The sequence below is a fragment of the Stigmatopora argus genome, chromosome 9, assembly GCF_051989625.1.
Source record: "Stigmatopora argus isolate UIUO_Sarg chromosome 9, RoL_Sarg_1.0, whole genome shotgun sequence".
In the NCBI taxonomy this organism is placed as follows: domain Eukaryota; kingdom Metazoa; phylum Chordata; class Actinopteri; order Syngnathiformes; family Syngnathidae; genus Stigmatopora; species Stigmatopora argus.
This window is the reverse complement of record NC_135395.1, coordinates 17,006,375-17,024,926: the sequence shown is the minus strand read 5'-3', so window position 1 is coordinate 17,024,926 and position 18,552 is coordinate 17,006,375. Positions and strand designations below refer to the sequence as shown.

The following is an 18,552-nucleotide window of genomic DNA, read 5'->3' as shown; positions in this document are numbered from 1 at the left end:
CAATAAAACTTCGTAAGGTAAAGTCATTTTTCTTTGAATTATTTTTCTATTTTTGTCTGGGTCCGCAACATATTTCATTTTTATTTTTGCATCATATGTTGTATCAAAATCAAGGAATTCCCATGACTTTCTTAGCACAATTTAAGAAATATTATTGGCCAAAAAGGGAAATGCTTTCAGTCAAATTTAATTACTGTACATCTACATTGTAAAAAGAGTGAAAATCAATTTTGATTAGAATAATGTTTTTTTACATTGAGAAGTTAATGTAGTACACGTTAGGTTGCATTTTGGTTGAAAACATAAAATGTTCTTCCACTGATAACAGCTCAAGTGCCTTAAGTTGGACTTCCTATTTTGTCGAAAGTGGAATGTTATTCGGGGTTTTTTAAATTATGTATCTTTTATTCGAATACATTTTGAGAGATGGTAAGACTCAGGTGGATATTCACAAAGAGGGGTTGAATATGACCATGTTTTAAATCATGTTAAAGCAAGCTAATGATGCATACCTGTCAACCTCTGCCGATAACTGCCCTTATAAATGATTATGATTCCCCTTACAAACCCCCCCAAAACCTTACAAACACCGTACGACTCGTAGGGTGTTTGTAAGGTTTTTGGGGGGGTTGTAAGGGGAATCATAATCATTTATAAGGGCAGTTATCGGCAGAGGTTGACAGGTATGATGATGTATATGTAAAATGTTTGTCCCCTGTGTCAATCACATTTGTAGAATCAGCAATTTAACTCATTGGCTGCCATTGATGGCGATGCATGTCTATTTTGACCCGGTCAAATCGGATTGGACGTCTATCGCCGTTAATGGCAGTGAATGAGTGTACATACAATGCTTCCTTTAAAACTGGTTTAAATGACGAGAAAGCGTGGAAAGTGATAAGTTATGAATGCAACAGTTTGCTGCTTCCTTGTTTTTATTGTTTCAATGTATTTGCCAAGTAAACTGGATACTTTAAGGTTATTAATGTCATTAGAAATGCCCTGTTAATCGGCAATCTGGAAAAATTATAATAAAAGTCTGAACAAGCACATTCTTTGTGCAGATGCTAAGAAAAACTTGTATGTACTATATTTTGAGTACCGAACTCTTATTGCAGGGTAGAAAAAATAGCAAACTGCAAGCTTGGACAGCAGAGTGGCGCAGCGGAAGCGTGCTGGGCCCATAACCCAGAGGTCGATGGATCGAAACCATCCTCTGCTACACCGATTCTTTGTGCAGATGCTAAGAAAAACTTGTATGTTAGCTTGAGTACCGAACTCTTATTGCAGGGGAGAAAAAATAGCAAACTTGCTAGTTTGGACAGCAGAGTGGCGCAGCGGAAGCGTGCTGGGCCCATAACCCAGAGGTCGATGGATCGAAACCATCCTCTGCTAGACTGATTCTTTGTGCAGATGCTAAGAAAAACTCGTAATATATTTTGAGTACCGAACTCTTATTGCAGGGGAGAAAACATAGCAAACTTGCAACCTTGGACAGCAGAGTGGCGCAGCGGAAGCGTGCTGGGCCCATAACCCAGAGGTCGATGGATCGAAACCATCCTCTGCTACACCGATTCTTTGTGCAGATGCTAAGAAAAACTCGTACGTTATTTTGAGTACCGAACTCTTATTGCAGGGGAGAAAAAATAGCAAACTTGCAAGTTTGGACAGCAGAGTGGCGCAGCGGAAGCGTGCTGGGCCCATAACCCAGAGGTCGATGGATCGAAACCATCCTCTGCTACATCGATTCTTTGTGCAGATGCTAAGAAAAACTCGTACGTTATTTTGAGTACCGATTTCTTATTGCAGGGGAGAAAACATAGCAAACTTGCTAGGAAGTACAGCAGAGTGGCGCAGCGGAAGCGTGCTGGGCCCATAACCCAGAGGTCGATGGATCGAAACCATCCTCTGCTAGACTGATTCTTTGTGCAGATGCTAAGAAAAACTCGTAAGTTATTTTGAGTACCGAACTCTTATTGAAGGGGAGAAAACATAGCAAACTTGCTAGGATGTACAGCAGAGTGGTGCAGCGGAAGCGTGCTGGTCCATAACCCAGAGGTCGATGGATCGAAACCATCCTTTTTTCTTTAAAAAATGACCATTGTTAGTAAGGCTTTTTATTTTTTAAAAATGACCATGCAAAGTAAGGCTTTTTCTTTAAAAAATGACCATGTATAGTAAGGCTTTTTATTTTTTTAAAATGACCATGCAAAGTAAGGCTTTTTCTATTAAAAAAAAAAACGAACACACTCTTTTACAGCATCAAGACTACAAAAATGGCGACTATAGTACGTCATCTTCCAAACATGGTCATTGAGTCGGGAGGACAAATCACCTCCTATGGGCGTGGTTACGCCCATTGGTGACGCAGGTGCTTAAATTATGCACCTGCGCAGCATCTCGCCCTTTAGCGCAGCAATTTCCATGCCGTCGGTCGAACGACTAGCACCCAAACGAGGTAAGTCCTCGACTAGAGCAATTTACTGGCCTATGTGCATTTTTAACACCCTACCGGCAGATTTTTTTAGGAATCAATTGAGCCAAAACGCCAACAAATCTGTTAGTTTATTGCTAGGTCGAACACACCGTCGACATTTGAAGTATGGGCTCCTTGGCATGTCAGTAGCTAGCTTAGCATTAGCCTCACGACATTTGACTTCAAAAGTATTTTGTCCGTATTCTCTCCATTATTGAGTCGTGGGGGAAGACTTCATTTTATCAAACAAAGCCGAGATATCAACGGTCAGTTTGCCAGGTGAAGGTGTGTTGAATGTAATGATAGTTTTCACTGCGATTGCTAAACGCCCTTTTCCAATTTGTAATTCGGTTTTAAACAAAAATCATTGATACCAAAATGGTTAAGCCGACTTTATCCTAGCTTTTAACATCAGTCTGTATATTGAATCGCTTTGTCTGGAAAGGGGAAATTAGCACCGAGCACTCACTAACTTATTTTCATTCTTTATCTTGATCATTTACTTTAAGATTTCTCTTTCCTGTAATAATTGTTTGCACTTCCCAAATAGCTTGGTTCAATCAAGATGCAGCTATTCCCGTGTGTCCAGAACCATGCACACCCTTGAGGGGAGAGGAGACTGGGCCAAGGTATCAAGGTAATACTAATTACCCCCAACCAAAAAAAAAAAAAAAAAAACCCACCTAAACCTATCCGTTGAATCTCCAGTCTCTGTATATGATAACTTTTGCTCTATTTTTTTGCATGCACCAGGTCCATGGTGATGTCCAGACCCTGGAGGACCAGGTGATCTTCCCAGGTTGCCCACTTGAAGATGATGCATCGTCTCTGAACTCTGCTCTAAGGTTAATACCGTATTTTCACGCCTATTTGGCGCATCGTTTCTTATGCCGCAGTGTCAGTAACGAGTGCTATTTCTGTATTTTAGACACACAAAGCACGCACTATTTCGTCAGACGCATATGTATTATGATCGAAATGCGATAGCGCTGGCCACCGGAAGCAGCTTATTTCCGGGTTATATTGTAATGTATCCAAGTCAAAACATTCCAATCTCACATTATTTTATTGACTAAAGTTACTAACCCCTCTTATTTTATAGGTGATGTCCCGATCCCTAAGGTGAGGAGGATTTCTTTTTTTTTTCAATCAGAAATTTCAATAAAAGAGATTTGAGTGTCATTTGTCTTTGTTAAAACACTTGGAGAAAAAAGACCCAAGACCCTCAATGGTCTTTTTTTTCCTTTAATTTTTGGTGTTTATATTCTAAGTCTTTTTCCCCAAATTTTTTATACTGTGTTTTGTTTGTTTACAGGTGAAGACTGGCCAATCAATACTTTAATGTGATAATTCCTAAGTGTGCAAATGTATTTCTTTGAATAAAAATTCTAAAATGTCATGTTGCTTGCATTCCTTTGCTAGTTCTATGAAGAAAAATACATGCATATATTTCAAAGGTTTTATTTTCCCACAAAATGGGGTAATTGAGAAGTTCACATAGGTCTTCCAGCATTTAAAGATGAGGTGGTGTTTCCATTGATGAATCTCTTCTTGGCACTGGATGGAATTCTGGGGAGAAAAAAAGAGGGTCAAAGCACAATAGACTAAGTCCAACATTAAAAAAAATTGACTGGGGGCCAGTTAGGTCAAGATTTGACCAAAAAACAATAACACTAAGTTAAGTTTTACCAACATCAGGACCCATCTCTCTTTTCAGATGTGGTGGGAGATATGGAAAACATACTGGATAGGGGCCCTCAAGATGTTGGTGTCAAAGGCTGTGCCACACTCCAAAGTCACCTTTCTTTAGCGTTGATTTGGTAAACTTGGGTGGACCTTGAAGAGAAGCAAAATAGAGTATTTTTAGTACACATGACATGAAAATAATAAATCAAATAACCTGAAAAACCGGTCTTACGTCACACACGACTTCTTTGGTCTTGTAGATTTGGACAGCTTCCACCATCTCCATGGCTTTAAACCTCTGCAAAACACCACAGCATGATTATGTCATTGCTTATTTAACCATTTTGATGCACAAATGACTCCCATTCAATCAAAAAAATAAAATACGTCTCACAAAGCTCTTAGACGGAGGAAAAATGGTTGTTTAAACGAGTTAAAAATGACCCCTGCGCTACGGTTGAATGAATGTCTCGCTTAGGTTTTGTCAAAACCACAATTAAAAATCAAAAGGTCCAAGCCCTGAAGTCTTCCTTTAGGAAAGGGAAGGGCAAAGGTATATACGTATTCTAGAAGTGTACTGTTTATTCCTTACACCTCCACTTGATGGCACTAGTGTGAGTGTGAGTTACCCACACAGGATCTTGCTATTAAAAAAATCAACGCCAACCCAGTTAAAGTGTCTTCATTCAAAATTGGAGTGTATCATGATGCTAAACAAGCTAATTTAGGAAAGCCGTGAACACTGGTCGCTGATATCTAAACATTACTGTGACAACAAAATTTCCCGAATACGGGATGAATAAAGTTATCCAATCCAATTACACGGGTAGAGGAATTAGAAGCTATTAAAAAAAGACTCACTTTGCCGACAAACTGCTCCTTTTTGGCCGTTATGGCCACATTCTTGATGTTTCCCAGCAGTCTGTCCTCGTTGAGGGACTGAAACACACAATGGAAGGGTTTCTTTTTAAACATTAAGAGCAATAGGTGATGCAATGTAGCCAACTTGCTAGCAAACATTTGTGTTTGCATCCACGTCGGGGCTACATCACGCCAATGAAGCACGTTCCCGTCAAAAAGCACTCTTGAAATGAGAACTGGGGCTACGAAATCCCCAAAAGACAAAGTACCGAACGCGCTGCATTGTCCTGGAAGAAGTTTGTCGGGTCTTTCTTCGGGAAATCGTCAATTCTGAGCAGCTCAGCAGTCCAACGCGCCCAGGCTCCGGCTCATCCGCCATTTTGAAAAATGGCGGCGTGGAGGCGGGTCTTTTGAACTCTGACCACAGCCACGCCTCGGCCACGCCTATTACACATAGACACAAAAAAAGAGATCGTTTTCATCATAGAGTGCATTAGTCAGGGGGCTGGGGCTGCAAATACTTTTAGGTTGGGCATTAATACTTCAAAACAAATACATTGTTTTCATAATAACGTACTGTAAATACTTTTTGGTTGGGCTTTAATACTTTAAGATACTATATATATATATATATATATATATATATATATATATATATATATATATATATATATATATATATATATATATATATATATATATATATATATATATATATATATATATATAAACAGACAGGGGGAATATTTCATTTTGTGTTTATGCACCTTTTGGGGAGACGGCCATATAAAATAAACACAAATTTATAGCTAGTCTGAGACGGATAGATTAAGATATCAGAGGAATTTCTTTTCAAACGCCACGAAATATGACTGTGTTTATTAGATTTGCTGTATCATTTGGTAAGGATTAGATATCAAGCAACCTTCCAACATGATGTAGTAGAAAAAAAATACTGAAGTCTTAAGTCATATAACAAACATTTTAACTCATTGCCTTCCATTGACGTGTTAGACTTCCAATCCATTGGAACCTTTGTTCTTTCGCCATCGGCCCTCCCATTGCCGATGGATTGGACGTCTACTCGTGAGAAATCATTCAGTTCACAGCAGACGGATGAAAACAGCCACATGATTGGACGCCTATGATCGTCAATGGCACTGAAAGAGTTAAGATTATATTCCTGTAGGAGGATGACATTTGTGGAAACAAATGATCTATTTGTTTTTTGAAATGAGGTGAAGGACTTTGCCCCTGCTTACACACAAAGCATTATTTACGGAGTGAGAAAATATGTCATTAGAATAAATTAAGGTTCCAAGAAAAAAATACTCTCAACTTGACAAAAATGAGTGAGCTATTCTGTGGAGAAAAAAAATAAAGAAAAAGATTGCAAAAGTTTTTGTATTAGAACTAAACTTTTTTTTTTAGAAGATAGCACATGGTATGAATATTGGAATGACCTATTCATTATAATTACACGGCAGGTTTGACACTGTTGCATTCATGTTCCTGTGGGAATTTTAACACTCTAAAATGATGCTTTCTCTCGCTTGACAAAATATGTCAATGTACTGTCTTTTTCTTTGGTCATTTGTCTGCTTTTATTTTGCTTGTTCATAATACTCATTCGGAATTAGGTTCAAAATCTTATGCCTAATACGCATCACCTTTTCTCTTAACCAGGCACTTTTTTTTTATAAACTAAAAGTGCACACGTGTGGATAAAACTTGAATGTTCGATCTATGAATCTATTTGGGAGGTATTACCCTTTCATTGCTGTACAACATATAGAAATAAAGAATTAGCGTGAGACATGCTAAGAAACAAAAAGAGAGAACAATTACATATCACGAATGTGCAAATAATCGTAGTCCGTCCAGACTCGTTAGAGAGTCAATTCGTTAAATGTGAGCCGTTGGGCTTTTTAAATGTTCACACTGGACAGTTGTGTACCGGACCGGGTCTGTCACTGAACTATTTGAGGCATCTCGCTCCAAGCTTTGGCCTTTTTTTTGGCCAGAGCCATCCACGGCGGTTCATCCTGGGGCAAAGACGAAGGCGGGAGAGCACGCGTTGATGCGGCCGGCGTGCCGGAGAGCGCCACGACCCTTGGTGTGGGCAGCGGAGGGTTGATACTCGCGGAGGAAGGAGGCGAGCTGAGGATCCTGCTCTGGGCCTGGGGTTTGGACTCCACAGGCGGTTTGGACGGAGCGGGCACGTTGCAGATTAAAGGAGGTTTTACGGCGACTGGAACCGGAGTAGGAGGGGATCGATGGGAGGGGGTGGATTTGGAGGTTGTCAAAGGAGGCGCTGGCTTGGGGGGGACAGATTTAGGAAGCGGAGGTGACACTGCCGTGACAGGAGATACAGGCTTCCTGGTTTCGTTTTCAGGACTTGATGAAGGCTTTTCTGGCAAACTCACTAGAGGAAAGACATAGCTGTGTTATGAGGATACCTGAAGTAAATGCATGTGATCATGTCATGCTAACAGCCTTTACTCCTTGAGGCCTGAATTTACATTTAACAAATTTGCATCAAAAAGTACAGTCATCCCTCGATTATCGCATCTTCACTTATCGCGAAATCACTACTTCGCGTTTTTTTCCGCTAGAAATTACTAAAATTTTTCGATTATGTCTGGTCTCCATTAACTGCGATATTTGAGGGATTACTGTATTGGGGGAATATCTAAATCCATGGAAATGAAAATGAATAAGGACAACTCATTGAAAAAAATAAAAAAATAATCCATGTTAAAAAAAGATGCAAAATGAATAAAAAGAAAGAGGTCAAAATATATGTATTTTTAAAAGAGAGAAAATAATTTGGGGGAAAATTAAAAAAAAAAGAATAAATAAACTCATTTTGTATGAATTTCATTACATTAAAACATATAGTTTTTAATTTTTATTCAGTTCCTTCGTTTACTTTTATTTCTTATTCTAAAAATAATTATTTTTAATTTTAGCATTTTCTACTTTATTGCTGTATTTTAATATACATATATTCATATTTTTTTCTTAATAATACTATTTGTAAATACCTTTGAATGCTCTTTGTGTATTTGCTAAATGTACGTATGGGCATTAGAGATTTATTTTGTATATTTTGTGTAATACCGCTGGCAACCACCAGAGAGGAACACACAACAGCACTTTGTTTGACACTGGATTTGATATGCTCCTGATGCAACTAGGTAAAAAAATTATTCCGTCTAATGATGTGGTGGAGAAAATGTTGAGACTAATGATGTAAAATTCTGTAGTTTTTTTTCATACCTTTTCCAGGAAATTCAGGTGTTTTGGTAGAGAGATCGTTTTTTGACGTTGAGCTGACATAAGAAGTCAATGAAGACTTCCTATCTTGCGCCTCCTGCATAAATGCAATCAGAATTTAAAGCACATGCCTATTCTTAAAAATCTTTTCAGTTTTTCAAATTAAATCACTGACGTACCTTCTTAACGGCCATCTCTTCCAGTGAATTTTCTTTGTAGACCTTCTGCTTCTGCCTGGCCATGGAGATCCAGCTCGGAGCTTGAGGTTCAGCAAAAACACCACGGGATGGCGCAGGTTCTAAATGTGCAACACACTTAGTTTATTGAGCAGACTGCCAATGTGAATGTGATTGTAGGCACCTAAAACACGCTTCGATTTCACTCCGGCGTCTCCGTGGACATCCGGTTTCTTGGGAAGTGCAGGTTTTGTGCTGACGGCTTGACTCGCAGAGGGTTTGAAACTGGGCGTGTCAACTTTGCAACTAGGCAGCACTGCAGGCTCAATGGATGCCTAAAATGAGGGCACACCAAATGTGGTAATTAAGTACAAAGTAACCTGACTTTGACTTCGACTAGACGCCAGTCACTCCAATCCTGTGTACCCATCTGTTGCCATTGATTATAAGATTAGACATGTCACATTCCCAGAAGATCCCAGCCACACTTATAAATAAAAGAATTAACCTTGACAAAGATTACGACTAGCAAATAGGTTTGCACCTCTGTGTTTTCCTCTTCCGAACTGAAGCGCTGCAAAACGGCAGTCTTCCTCAACCGAACTCCAAAGGGAGTGGCGTAGTTTCCGTCCGTGGTGACGGAGCTCTCTGCAGATAAAAATATAGGATGAATTGTGCATTCATAAAGTCCTGGGAAATTTGAATTGAATTCCTTAAATGAATAACAAAAAAGGTTTCTAAGGAAATAATAAAAAGTTGCCTGGGGAGTCGCGAAACTTGCAAATTGGCGAACGCTTGTAAAAAAAAATGGCCGCACTTATGTGTAAGCAAGACAAAATATAACTGTCTTCCCTCTTCATGTCCCTAATTAGGTACATCCCCTTGGTTTAAAAAAATAAATAACTGTCAAATAAAATCACCTCACCTAAATTAGCTTTACATTAATCCCACATCATCAAAATACATGATGTAAAAACACTTCGAAAGCTTTTCAGTTAGCCTTCCACATTGTTTATCGAGAACAAAAGCAACCAAAGTGCGTTAACGGTTCAACATACACAAAGATTACAGTAGATTTGCAGGAAGTGACATGATACTCCCCTAAAATCAGCAAGAAGTGAAATAATAATGTCTTAAAATCAACAGCAAGTGATGCAATATTAAGATGGAATGACCCTAAAATCAACAAAATGTGACCCGGAACGCCCCCAGAAATCTACAAAATGTAACCCGGAAGGCCCCCCAAAATCTACAAAATGTAACCCGGAACGCCCCCCAAAATCAAAAAAATGTAACCCGGAACGCCCCCAAAATAAAAAATAAATAACCCGGAACGCCCCCAAAATAAAAAAAAATGTAACCCGGAACGCCCCAAAAATCAATAAAAAGTGACCTGAAAGTGCCCCAAAATTAACTCCCTGTGCCATTTACAATGACAGACATCCAATCACGTAGCTTTAATCTTTTATTGTGGATTTAAATGATTTTGTCACTAATAAATGTGTAGAAATGAGTGGGCTGCCAACGAATGAACACATTTTCGCAATTCCCAGGTTAAAAGGATTGGATGTTTTTCGACGACAGCGGCAACCAATTAGTTAAGGGGAAGTGACCGACCAGCAGAGAAAAGCATTCCCACACGAGTTCAGGTGTTTACTCACCTTCTTCACTTGAAACAGTTGAGGTTTGAGCTTTGACCGATTCTTGGACCACCGCAGCCTTGGGAGCAGTGCCTTTAACCACGGTTGTTTTCACAAATTTCTCTATCTGGGCATCCGACTGTGGGTCCTTCTTAGTGGTCTCCTCCACATTCTCAGCTACAGGTTCAGCGCCGGGGGTCGGGTCCGACGATGCCTCTTTAGCTTCCTCGTCAGATAGTGACCTCTGCCAGGCGGGGGCGATGACAAAGCGAACTTTACTCTCACTGGGACCATCTGGGGAATGTTGAACTATTTGTTTCTCATTTGAAGTATCCAATACGTCTTCCGTAACATCGGCTGGATCGCAAATGTCGGGTGCTTGCTCTTCTACTTCTGGCACACTTTGGCTGCTTTCTTCATCCGAATGTTGCTCTGAAGAGGACATCTTGATGCATTCGTCCGTCGGGGGAAGCTGGAAGGAAAGCGTGCCCGGATCGGAGGTTGGAGAGGCAAGATCCACGTTGACAACGGTGGTCCAAGTGTTGGTTTCGGGAGGAGGGGTCAATTCTCTAGGTGGGGTATTCTCACTTGTGGTTTCCTGGTCAGTGGTGGCCTCTCTGGAAGTCATTATTGGATCTTCTTGTGAAGGAGATTCAATAAGTGGAGAAGAAGAAGACAGTACAAGTGATATCTGGTCTTCTTTCATCTCTAGTAATTCTTCCTGCTCCACATTTTCATCCTTGTGGTTTACTTCTTCCTCTGGTTGTGAATAAACCTCCGTGTCCTTCAAGTCTTCATCCTCCTCCACTCCGTCCTCTCTTGTTTTACCATCATCGTCAGAGTCAGACATTCGCCTTTCATTTTTGGTCTCACATGACTCGTGATGTGTTTCAACATCATGTGAGCATTGCGTGTTATTCGTGGCTTCAAAAACTGCAGATTCGATCTCTTCCCGCATGGAGGAAACACTGCATATCTCGTGGCTTGATTCAGCAGGAAGTATTTCCCACTCCTCGTCCATCTCGTCTTCCGACTGGCGTTTCTCCTCCACTTCGTCTTCCGACGTCGCCTCGTGACGACCGTCTTCCTCCACTTCGTCATCACTCGCCTGAGTTTCTTGCTCTTTCAACTGGTTTGATTCAGTTTGGTGGCAGTCATGATCTTCTTCAGGTTTGACTTCTTGAGGTGCAGTTATTGCCGCCATGTCCTCCGGTGGAATCTTAAAGTGGAAACTCAAAGTTATTTTTTAAGGACATGCTTGCACATATTCACAAAAGATTAGACGTGTCCAAGATCAGTTCAAATAAATAAAATAAATCATATTAAGCTTTCTTTCCCATTTATCGATGATCTGGTGATACTATTTATTGTCAATGACGTTGCTAGACGTCCAATCCAATCCATTCAGTCTTGCCTGTCAAAAAGGATTGGAAGGATAACAATCTTACCGGCAGATAATTTAAGTTAATTTATGAAGTAACATTAAACATTCACTGAAATTAAATTTCTATAAAGTTGCAGGAACGCTGAATAAAAGATGTTTTTTGTCTTAACTAAATAAAATGTTTTCATTTGTTAAAAATTTCTAACATTAAAACATTAGAAAAACTATTTATATTTGCTCCTTGCTAACAATAGAGGAAAAAAATTAAACCAGAAAATATTTACATCCCTTTATATTAGAGTGAAATAAAAATGAGAAGAAAAAAAAAAATCAGCAAAAAAACGCTATCAAAGAATCTCAAAAAGAGGATTTCTCACATTTTTTCGAAATGGATTGAACGCTTAAAGCCGTCAATGGCAGCCATTGATTTAATACATTGCTTAAGTATAAGTTCCTGGCTGACCCACAAAATCAGCATCACGCATATTTAAAAAAAAAAGTTATCGTGACATCTCTAGTTGTTTTTAAAATAATACATACGCAAGGTTGATTGAATCTTTCCACGACAAGTTCCTCTTCCTCCACCTCTTCATCATCATCCTCACTTTCCTCCACTTCATCAACATGTAGAAAAGAACTGCTTAAAGTGGAGATCTCCTCCCCGTCGTCTTCGCTGGACTGATCCATTAGAACTGAATCGCAGGGAGCAACTACATTAAACATGTCTTCATCTTCATCTTCAGTCTCCTTGTTCTCCTCCTTCAATTGCTCCTTTATCTCCAGGACGACATCTTCAGAGTCCACACACGGAGTGCAAGAAGTCTTCAGGGAACTTAGCACCTCCTGAAGGAAGGAGCTGTCGCCTACCAAACCTCCGACGAGTACATCGTCTCCCAAATCTGCTCCTTCCATATTCTCTTCGCTTCTATTCAAAAGTGAATGATCTGGGAAATCCTTTATATCAGCAGTAGGTTGTGGTGTGATTCTGAAAGCAGAGAAGCAGAAGTTTTTTTTTTTTTTTGTAACCCAAAAATATAGTGGTACCTCTAGATACGAGCTTAATGCGTTCCGGAACTGAGCTCGTATGTCGATTTACTAGTAACTCAAACGAATGTTTCCCGTAGAAATGAACTAAATACAAATTAATTTATTTCAACCCTCAACCAAAGCAGGATATTAGATTGGGAAAACATTTGTATTTGTTCTAATTTGCCATCTATTAACAAAGTATCAGATAACTAGTGGTTTAATATTACTAAAATGTGTTTAATAGTACTAAAATTATACGTATTTCGCAGGGGGGGGGAGAGAGAGACCAACAAAGAGTGTGTGGGGGCGGGGCTTTTTGCACGGCGACGTGCTCGCAACAAACAAATTTAAATGAACTTGGATTACGATGCAGACACACTGAAAAATGAGTTTAATCTAATCTTACACTAAACTCAATTCTAATTTTGTTTTAAATTGTAATACCTTTCTTCTCCAGGGTTGGCTCTATTGGCCCCGCCTCCACCCTGACTTTCAGATGCAACCTATCGAGGGTTGTTTGCTTTTGTATTCCCTTCAAAATATTCCGAAAATGATGCACACAAATGTCCTCACAATAGGATAACGCACGACCACTTGCCAACGAGAAGTAGTATATACTCCTCTCGTTTTAGCGAACAAGCTCCGCCATTCGCACTGACTAAAGGGGAAAAAAAAACACTGAAAAAATGCAACGCTCCGGCCAGTGCTCGTAGAGACATTACACGAGGGAGTTGCGGGGAGAGAGACAGTGCCCATGATGTTCTTATGAGCAGCCTTTCGCATCCGCTGCAGGCTCGTATATCAAAATGTATCTCATATCTCAAGATAAATATGTGCCCGAAATTTTACACGCATCTCAAATTGCTCGTATGTCGGGGCACTCGTATGTCGAGGTACCACTGTAATACAAATTCCATTAGCAAAAGATATCAAATCACCTGGGAGTGTCCAGATAGGAGCTTCTGCTGCTCAGTTGGGGGGAAGGTGAAGACTGAGTGTCAGCAACAACAACCTCTAATTGATAGGAAGTGTCTTGAGTGATTGACATATCCTGCTCTTTGTCCAACTCCGCTGTTTCTTCGACTTCCTGCAACACGGACTTTATCTCCTGGCATTCTTCCTCCAACAGTTGTGTCCCCTCATCCCCACTTGTATCTGGATCAACAGGGAGAAAATAACAATAAAAACACTTAAGGAAGATGTCAGCGAGTAGGGAAAGCGGAAAAGCTCTTACCGCTTATCTTCTCTTCCTCTTGTCGCTCTGGCCCATCCATCCCATTTTGTTCCTCTGACTTCAACTCAAGCCTCTGCATTGGACCAGACACAAAGTGAGTAACATTTTGACCCTTCAAACATAAGGAAAGTAACGTGGATGATGCATGTCAATGCAGTTAATTCTTTGAAAATTTTATCTCTGGATAAAAAAAAAAAGAATATATTGGTACGAAACATGGACTGAAAAAGTCAAACATCCCCCAAAACGTGAATATATTTATAGCATCCTTTATTTTACTTTGAAATTGACAGGATACATGTAGTTGTTCTCCCATTGGTCCTAACCTATTCTCAACACGTTATGAGGGCCACAACCAGAGGTTATTTGTGTTTTTAATCATTTGATTTGTATTCTAGTTCTCATCTCATCTCATTTTCTGAACCACTTTATCCTCATTAGGGTCACGGGGGGGGGGGGGGGGGGGGGGTGCTGGAGCCTATCCCAGCTGACTCCGGGCCAGAGGCGGGGGACACCCTGAATCGGTGGCCAGCCGATCGCACAACCATGCACACTCACACAATTTAGAGTGTCCAATCAGCCTACCATGCATGTTTTTTGAAATGTGGGAGGAAACCGGAGTACCCGGAGGAAACCGACGCAGTCCCGGGGAGAACATGCAAACTCCACATAGGTGGACGTGACCTGGACCTGAACCCAGGACCCCAAAGCTGTTAGGCCGACGCGCTAACCGCTCACACCACCGGGCCGCTGTATTCTAGTTATTTATTTAAAAAAAAAACACACAACATTTGTCTTCTTACATTGGCAGGTTTCCTCTTGTTGTAAGCCTTCTGTCTTAGACCCAGCTTGTGTTTGGCAGCAGAGTTATCCAGACAGCCAAAGGGGCTCGCAGGTTGACTGAAATCCCCCGGAACCGTCACAAGGGGGCTCACCGCTCGGCTGGAGGCAGCACAAGACAGCTGGGGAGAGAACAGCAAAAGGTTTCACTTATAAATTCAGGCATCCATCTCGTCCAAAGCTCGCACTACTCATGCGTGTCACGTCTGAGCTGGAGTCAGTCAACAAGCGATCCCACATTTACATCTTTACAAGAGAAATTATTCCTTAAAGTCATGTGACTAAATGGCAAATGTTCAACTGTGATTCCTTTTACAGAAACATGTGGAAGATCAAAATTGTAATACCAACAGTAAACACAATGTCATCTGCCATTGTTGGACCAGATTAGTTCCAGACAGTGTAGCTCACATAACACATGAGTCACTGACACGCTGTGGCTTGGTGAGGACAACTTCCCACTATGAAATGATGGTGGTCTAGCGGTGAAAAGTTGAATTGTTATACTTGAATGATGAAGCTTGAAGATAGGAAACCAAAAAGGAAATAGAGCACGACTGTGTGCGAGTATGTCCAGCTGTATAAATATTAGCCAGGCTTTACACACTTCTGATGTTGATTATAGAAGCTGTTTCTTCACCAAGAGAAGATTTGAAACTTGGACAGTTTTCAAGAAAAACTAAAGTACGGCAAAAGAAACTCACTTTTGCGGATGAGGTGAAATGAACATTGTTGAAAGAGTGCTGCTGTATATATTTCATTTTGACAACTTTACTTTTGGCCCTAATGTTGTCATATTGTAACCTAATTTCAAAGTCAGGGCACTCTCTGAAAATGAAAATAAATACAATTAATTCCTTCGTTTTTGGAACCACGGGGGGTGCTGGAGCCTATCCCAGCTAACTACGAGCACAAGGCAGGTGATGGACAAATCATTCATGCTCACACTTATACTTAGTGGCAATTTAGAGAGTTCAAAAAGCCTACCGTGCATGTTTTTCAGATGTGAGAGGAAACCGGAGTACCCAGCGAAAACCCACACTAGCCCAGAGAGAGCATGCAAACTCCACACAGCGAGGACCGACCTGGGATCGAACCCGTGAACCCAGAACTGTGAGGCCGATGCGCGAATCATTCGTACACTGGGCCGCCAAATAAAGTGTATATGTATATGTATATGTATATGTATATGTATATGTATATGTATATGTATATGTGTATATGTATATATGTATACATGTATGTATGTATATATATATATATATATATATATATATGTCTATATATCTATATATATATCTATATATATGTGTGTGTATATATATATATATATATATATATATATATATATATATATATATATATATATATATATATGTGTATATATATCTATATATGTGTGTATATATATATATATATATATATATATATATATATATATATATACATACACATATACATACACATATATACACACACGTCAATCTCTGCCGATAACTGCCCTTATAAATGATTATGATCCCCCTTACAAACCCCCCAAAAACCTTACAAACACCGTACGACTCGTACGGTGTTTGTAAGGTTTTTTGGGGGTTTGTAAGGGGAATCATAATCATTTATAAGGGCAGTTATCGGCAGAGGTTGACAGGTATGACATCTATCACTGTCAACGGCAGCCAATGGGTTAAAGACAATTCGGTTGATTTGAGAAATGACAACACTTGTGAAACAGCATCTTTACACTCGAACCCAAAATAAACTTGTTTACTGAATCAAGCTTGATTAAGTGCTACAAAATGATCCCCACAACAGTTCGAGATTGGCAATTTGATTTCCAAGAGTCTGCTCAAGGAGAATGGCAGAAGGAGGTCAAACAACATTTTTTTTTTTTTTATAATAACCACAAGTGATTAAACTCAATCATGACATGTTTTTTTCCATCGCAGTCACACGGGAAATAACTCAATAATACAAGGCTCCGCCGCATGGCATACAGTGTCCTCCCGCCTTTCATAAATCACATCAAGTATCTTACGTAGTGGCTTGGATGGATTTCCTGGCCTACATTACCTTCTTTCTGCAAAGCATTTACTTTGTTTTTTAGAAAGCTGCGTATTTAAATCAATCAAAATGGTGGCTTACATCTGAGCCAAAGAGAAACAAAAACAGAAGAAATGGAACTTACACTGGCTAAGAGTTATAATGCCCCAAATTTGAACAGATTATAATGTATCTAACTAACTTTGTGTCTGGGCCTGTAACTTGAACACAGGTGTCAAACTTAAGGAATCTGTTCGCTATTTTGCTTGGTGCATAAAAGAAATTCATTTGATTTGGCTTCATATTTTGCAGAAAAATACAATTTAAAGAAAATTACTGTGATATGATCCAAGATGGCGGCACGCTCGGGTGCAGTGGCTCTTTGCCCTCTGCAATAACAATGTGCAATATCTTAGATTGTGCAATATTTTAGAATTTACCTTGACTTTTTATATTAGTACTTATGTTTTTACTGAGACACACGCATTTGGGGAGTAGCACCACTAATTTTGTTATACGCAGCTGTTTTATAACGACAATAAAGGCTTTTGAGTTGTCATTGAATAATGGCGGACTAGAGAAATTGGAGAATATTTGACACTTTTTAAAAGCATTTTACACTGTCCTACTTTTTTTTCCCTAAAGAAAAACAAAAGCCAACTTAATGAGTTTTTCCAATTTTGAAAAGGTGGAAAAAATACAGATAACATAAAATTAAAAAACATAAGAGAAAATGTATTATTTTTCCTATTTGCAAATAAAAATGTAAAAAAAAAAAATTAAAAAAAAAAAATTCAAGTAATGCTCACTAAGATCACGGGTTGCATTCAAATCTTTGTTAGGAAGTTTAATTTTTCCTACCAAGATTTCTTAGAAAAATGAATCTCAGGTGCTGAAGCACTAGAGTTTTTCCATATGTTTAACATTCCCATACCTGTCAACCTCTGCCGATAACTGCCCTTATAAATGATTATGATTCCCCTTACAAACCCCCCAAAAACCTTACAAACACCGTACGAGTCGTACGGTGTTTGTAAGGTTTTTTGGGGGTTTGTAAGGGGAATCATAATCATTTATAAGGGCAGTTATCGGCAGAGGTTGACAGGTATGCATTCCTGTTCTTTTTACACAAAGCAATAATACTTTGACAGAATATAATAGTCCCTTTTTTCAGTTTCAGTGCGAACTTACCCGATCATCATCACTGTCAACTCCCTCCAAGCTTATAGAACTGCTCCTCTGAGCCTGATTCTGAAAGTTACAGGTAGGAAGAAAACAAGTTAAGCATCTGTGGATTTATATGGTGATTAGATGGTGGGCCATGTGGCGAGACAGCAGTGGTGCACGTTACCTTGGCGACATGAGACGAATTATACTCAGGTGGACTGCAGGGCAGACCGTCGTCCTCCGACATGGTTCCGGCATCTTCCGACCTCTTCACACACATCAACGACGGAGGAGAGCCCAGTCTGATGGCCTGCTTCAGCTGGAGCTGCCAATCCATACAAGCGACATATGCTAATCTCAGTTTGAAAAACTTGAAGTCTATTTGTAAAAAAAAATACCGTATTTTCCGGACTATAATTCACACATTCGTAAATACTCTCATGTAGTTCTCTAAAACAGGAGTCACCAACTTTGGTCTTTGCATACCTGTCAACCTCTGCCGATAACTGCCCTTATAAATGATTATGATTCCCCTTACAAACCCCCAAAAAACCTTACAAACACCGTACGAGTCGTACGGTGTTTGTAAGGTTTTTTAGGGGTTTGTAAGGGGAATCATAATCATTTATAAGGGCAGTTATCGGCAGAGGTTGACAGGTATGCTATTTGTAAAAAAAAATACACCGTATTTTCCGGACTATAATTCACACATTCGTACATACTCTCATGTAGTTCTCTAA

General features: G+C 39.7%; 1 protein-coding gene and 2 long non-coding RNA genes across 8 annotated transcripts in view; 1 reads left to right on the top strand and 2 right to left on the bottom strand.

The window, feature by feature from the left end:
• The first annotated feature begins 2,248 nt into the window (after window positions 1-2,248).
• LOC144082958 (uncharacterized) lies at window positions 2,249-3,875 on the top strand. Of its 2 annotated transcripts, XR_013303416.1 has the most exons (5): window positions 2,249-2,458; window positions 3,027-3,113; window positions 3,230-3,321; window positions 3,405-3,501; window positions 3,579-3,875. It is a non-coding gene; the product is annotated as an uncharacterized LOC144082958 (long non-coding RNA). The 2 variants fall into 2 exon arrangements; XR_013303415.1 differs by lacking the exon at window positions 3,405-3,501 and having other exon boundaries at window positions 2,262-2,458.
• Window positions 3,876-3,921: 46 nt separating this feature from the next.
• On the bottom strand, window positions 3,922-5,448 carry LOC144082960 (uncharacterized). 4 transcript variants are annotated; one of them, XR_013303418.1, is made up of 5 exons: window positions 5,293-5,448; window positions 5,024-5,101; window positions 4,395-4,460; window positions 4,166-4,312; window positions 3,922-4,045 (listed from the first exon to the last, which is right to left on the bottom strand). It is a non-coding gene; the product is annotated as an uncharacterized LOC144082960 (long non-coding RNA). The 4 variants fall into 4 exon arrangements; XR_013303419.1 differs by having other exon boundaries at window positions 4,170-4,312; XR_013303420.1 differs by having other exon boundaries at window positions 4,221-4,312.
• Window positions 5,449-6,602: 1,154 nt separating this feature from the next.
• The window catches only part of LOC144082269 (uncharacterized), a 37,915-nt gene continuing 25,965 nt past the window's right edge, over window positions 6,603-18,552 (bottom strand). For both annotated transcript variants that reach the window (XM_077609301.1, XM_077609302.1), the window contains 12 exons: window positions 17,997-18,137; window positions 17,837-17,896; window positions 14,569-14,727; window positions 13,766-13,838; window positions 13,470-13,686; window positions 12,043-12,487; window positions 10,140-11,337; window positions 9,023-9,126; window positions 8,663-8,813; window positions 8,482-8,600; window positions 8,306-8,399; window positions 6,603-7,448 (listed from right to left, as the gene is read on the bottom strand). In XM_077609301.1, coding sequence (XP_077465427.1) covers window positions 6,994-7,448; window positions 8,306-8,399; window positions 8,482-8,600; window positions 8,663-8,813; window positions 9,023-9,126; window positions 10,140-11,337; window positions 12,043-12,487; window positions 13,470-13,686; window positions 13,766-13,838; window positions 14,569-14,727; window positions 17,837-17,896; window positions 17,997-18,137 — 3,216 coding nt within the window. In that variant the 3' untranslated portion in view covers window positions 6,603-6,993. The remainder of the gene's footprint in view (window positions 7,449-8,305; window positions 8,400-8,481; window positions 8,601-8,662; window positions 8,814-9,022; window positions 9,127-10,139; window positions 11,338-12,042; window positions 12,488-13,469; window positions 13,687-13,765; window positions 13,839-14,568; window positions 14,728-17,836; window positions 17,897-17,996; window positions 18,138-18,552) is intronic.